Below are 4322 nucleotides of genomic sequence, written 5' to 3' on the forward strand. Positions count from 1 at the left end.
CAGGAGGAGAGGAGGAAGGGTGGCTCGCCATGCACACGGGACACTGAGGACACAAGCACAACATGCGGCAAGGACTCCGGCCTGCTCCAGCCCGGCCTAGCCCTTCTGCCAGCCCGGGGAAAGGCACAGACTTTCCCCCTGGCCCCAGGGCACTGCCAGCCTTCAGCCCCTCAGCCTGGAGAGCAGCAGCAAGGCCGCTGGGAAGCCCACACGCGGCATCCCGCAGCCCCCAGGGAGGCTCACCTCCATGCAGGGCGGCAGCCTGCGTGCCAGGGGAAGCCACTGGAAAGCTCGGGTTTCTCGGGAAATTTGCTTTCAGTGTCCCTTGACACCCCTGCAAGCCAGAGCTGCTGCGGCATCGTTGCAGCAGCAGCCGCTCCTCCGTGGGAGGACCCCCACAGCACCCAGGGCTGCAGCCCTCCTGTCCAGCTCCATCCGGACCCCATCTCCCTCTCTGCTTTAGCACGCTCCCTTAGGTCTCTTACACACCCCAGCGCAGTCACGGCTCCGGTCCGTCCCACCTCATCGCAGCAGGGAACCCACCACCCCTAAAGAGCCTGTCTGGGTGTGAACACCCCGGCCCTACTCATGCGCTGGGTACCTGGGAGCATGCACCCCGTGCTCATCTACATACACCCAGCCCGGGCTCAAAGGGCAGAGGGCGATAACCGTGGCAGGGGCAGAGAGGCGGCCCCGCACTCCCGGGATGGCAGAGGAGGGCCTGCCCTGCACACCGAGGGCACGGTGGAAGCAAGCAGCCCCTGCCAGAGGCAAGGGGAGGGAGGGAGAGAGGGGAAAGGAAAGCCTGGCAGGGGTTAGCCGGGATGCAGATCCTCACAAGCTGGCACTGGAAGAGAGGGAAACCAGAACGATGGTGGGAAGGTCATGCCTGATCCCCCACCCCAGGGCTGGGCTGTGGTTTGCATCTCCCTTCTGGGTTCAGGGCACCCCTCCTTGCCCCCCCGCCAGGCGTGAACCAGCTGCTTGGTATATGGTCTCCACAGCAGCTGAAGCCATGTTGCAAGCAAAAGGACGGTTTCAGGAGGGAAGGAGGAGCTGGGAGCCCCCAGGTGAGACGCAAGATGCACTAAAGCCTTTGCTTGGGGAAGAAGAAAGGCCCAGTATCACAGAAATGGCCGCACCAGGAGGACAGACCTGATGCACTACAGCCTGGGCATGGGGAAAAGGCCTCTATCATGCCTGGGGGAAGGGAACAAATACACAGAGCACAAGACCTTCAGGGTGGGCTCCAAGGGGGCTGTGAGGACTCCTGGAAAACACCAGGCTGCCCCACCTCAGGGTCTCTTTGGCACTGCAGGAGGGCCTGCCTAGCAGCCTGCATCCCATGGGTGCCACACAGCAAGGAGGAGGAGGAGGATGCCCCAGCCCAGAGGTACGGCACGGAGGCTGCCAGCTGGGAGGGACGTCAGGAACCCAGGCCTTCCACCCCACCAATCCTTCCTTGCATGCAGGGGCCAGGCCAGCTGTTGTGGAGTCAAGGAAGAACTGCAGCTCCCTGAATCCCAGACAGAGCTGTTCCCACCAGCTCTAGATCCCACCCCTACCCACACCAGCAGCAGCCAGGGCCCATCCCTCTGTAGGTTGCTGGGGCAGAGGGGTGGGAGACTGCCCCACTGCTGTCATGCTGCTGGCTGAAGGGCACAACACTGGTCCTCTCCAGGAGGGAGAACATGGTCCTGGGCACCTCCCCAGGGCTCCAGGCAGGGCAGGTGTGGTGCTACAGGCTGAACTAGACCCCCTTCAACAGCTCCTGCCTTCATTTTGGAGGCAGGTCCCAGCTCCGGGCGGACATCTGGAGCTGGTGCCATCTCACATCCCTTCGAACAGCAGCTGCTGCTGCCACTTCCAAGCCAGTCCACAGCTCACCACTGCTAGTTCCGTCACATCAGCTTTCGCAGGCTCTGCAGTGATCCTCCGACACGGACGACACAGATGTGAACACAGACACATGTATGTACTCACACACGCATTCACCCCACAAGAGTCAGTGGCGTTGACTTGATGCACGGCTGGACACAAAGTGCCACCGCAAAGCCGCCGGCCTGGCAGTTTTGTCTCTTCGGCAATTGATGGCAACAAAATGGAGCCCAGGACTATCCTGTCCACTCAGGACAGGAGAAGAATCAGGCTGACGCCACATCCTGCTGCCCAGGCGGCTCCCAGTCTGCAACCCCCACGAGATCCCCAGTCTACAAGGCTATACCTGCAAGACAGAAAAGGGGATGTGGCACCTATTGGGACCAGCTGCCAGCAGCCCAACCTGGCATCCTGAGTACACTTTGCCCCTCTCAGCCACAGCCTTCACCCCTACCTTGTGGATCTGCGGTGGAAGCTCATCCTCTGAGCTCTCCTCTGGCACGGGCTCTGGGTGTCTCGCTGACTGCCCATCCTCGGCCCAGCCTCCCAGAGGGAGGCGTGAGAAGTGTGATGGGGCTCTGTGTACTGTGCCCGGGTCTGCAGGAGAAGCAAGGAGGAAGATTAGCTACCTGGGGGACTGCCAGTCTTCAGGGGCAGGCAGGCTGCTCGTGCCAGTCCATACAGGGCATCCGTTATGGGGCTTTGACCCACAGCTCAGCTCCCTGCCCTGGTTCCCATACCTGTGATGCCGCCGTATCGCCGCTGGAAGCCTGTCTGCAGCGTGGCTGTCTCCTCGGTGGGCTGCCGTGGCGAGGAGAAGGGGTAGCTGGCAGAGCGAGGGATGGGGACAGGAGCACCCCGCTGAGCGTCCAGCTCCTCATGGGCACTCTCCCCACTCTCGTCGCTCTCTCGCCGGTGCCAAGTGTGCCGCTCAGGCTCCAGCTGGGCGTGCTGCTTGTGCAACTGCGGGCCAAAACACGGGTGAGTCAGCTGTGTGGGAGAGCCCAGACACCTGAACACACCCTCTCCCCAACTGCACACACACACTGGTCTCAGCTCTCACTCACACTAGCGTCCCAGTGACTCCAGACAGGGCACCCCAGTCCTGCCTGCCCCTCTGGCTGGCTCAGCTCCAGGCTGCTCACCTCATGCATGTAGAGTGCGTGAAGACTCATCTCGGTGGAGGCGTACTCCGACAGGATCATGCTCTGTAGCTGACCCTCCCAGGCGCTGCTCCCCGAGCTTACGGTCCTCGCATCAGCACTGCCATGGGACACACAAGTGGCGTTTGCTGCCCAGGTGTCCCCCACACTGCCCAGCCCCTCTCTGCTCTGATGTCAGGCTAGCACACACCCACTCCTGGGCTGGGTAGGAACAGACCCTCTCTGTAGCATCTCCTCAGATGCACAAGGTGACCAGCCCTGCTATGGCACTGCCTCTTCCCTACCAGGGGTTTCTCACCACTGTGAGAAACAGGAGAACACCAGAATCCCAACACCATCCTTTGGGGACAGTCTAAGCACCTGCACCTAACGCTACTTATGAACATGCCCCTTGCTGTCCCAGGCTGCCGAGACAAATGCCACCATGCACCTAGGCAACGGTTTAAGGGATTTCAAAGGTGTCCGGCTGCCCCTCTCCAGCCTGCAGCTTACCCAGAGGCTGTCATGGCACTGGCTCCACGAGGCTGGGCTCCCTCTCCATCCCTTCCTGCTGTCTGGAAGCTGCTGGGAGGCTGCTGGGCAGACTGGAGTGGGGAGAAGGAACGCAGGGCAGAGGCCACTTCGGAGAGATGGCGGGAGGCCTGTCCATCCCGGCCCAAGTGAAAGCCCAGTGCCGAGGAGCCTGCTATCACATTGGCAATCAGGCTGTGAGGCTGCAGAGTCAAAAGGGAGAGAATCACTGTCCTGTGCAGACTTGGAGGCCTGATCTCCACCAGCGACATAGAACTGAGGCACCCCAGCTCTCTCAGCCTCTCTTGTACCTCACAGGGCCCCAGGACAGTCTTGTGCCTCCTCCAGAAACCCAGCAGCAGTCCCAACTACTGCTGGTCTATCACCTTTGCATCCCCCATACAGCCCAGGCAAGGGCAAAATTGCTCAGAGGGCCTGATTATCATTTTTCCAGCACCCAGTAAGCACCCCAAGAACACCCCACATCCCTCCCCAAGCCAGGGCACCTCTGACTCCGACTGCAGAGATTGGATGGAGCTGAAGAGGGCGTTTTCGGGGAGCACAGCCTGCTGAGCCAGTGCCACGCTGCTGTCCCGGTGCACCCGCTCCTTCAGGAAGCCGATGAAGGCCGTGCTCTCACGAGGCGGCTGCCACTTGGGGTTGGTAATGGCAAAGTGCATGAGGGACAGCTCCGTCTTGCCATCCTCGGCCTGCTGGTAAATGGAGGCCTCCGTCTTTCCTGCTGATATCTCTTGTGGACAACAAACAGGA

At 61.2% G+C, this 4322-nt stretch overlaps 1 protein-coding gene across 1 annotated transcript in view; it reads right to left on the reverse strand.

Annotated features, from left to right (window-relative positions):
• Nucleotides 1-1892: 1892 nt before the first annotated feature.
• ATG9A (autophagy related 9A) overlaps nucleotides 1893-4322 on the reverse strand; it is an 8073-nt gene continuing 5643 nt past the window's right edge. Inside the window, exons 8-13 of the mRNA XM_010295837.1 lie at nucleotides 4058-4300; nucleotides 3534-3754; nucleotides 3024-3141; nucleotides 2619-2841; nucleotides 2333-2475; nucleotides 1893-2252 (exon numbers count right to left, since the gene is read on the reverse strand). Of these exons, the coding sequence (XP_010294139.1) occupies nucleotides 2211-2252; nucleotides 2333-2475; nucleotides 2619-2841; nucleotides 3024-3141; nucleotides 3534-3754; nucleotides 4058-4300 (990 nt within the window). The 3' untranslated portion in view covers nucleotides 1893-2210. The remainder of the gene's footprint in view (nucleotides 2253-2332; nucleotides 2476-2618; nucleotides 2842-3023; nucleotides 3142-3533; nucleotides 3755-4057; nucleotides 4301-4322) is intronic.

Source organism: Phaethon lepturus, unplaced genomic scaffold (assembly GCF_000687285.1).
Source record: "Phaethon lepturus isolate BGI_N335 unplaced genomic scaffold, ASM68728v1 scaffold13831, whole genome shotgun sequence".
Classification (NCBI taxonomy): Eukaryota; Metazoa; Chordata; class Aves; order Phaethontiformes; family Phaethontidae; genus Phaethon; species Phaethon lepturus.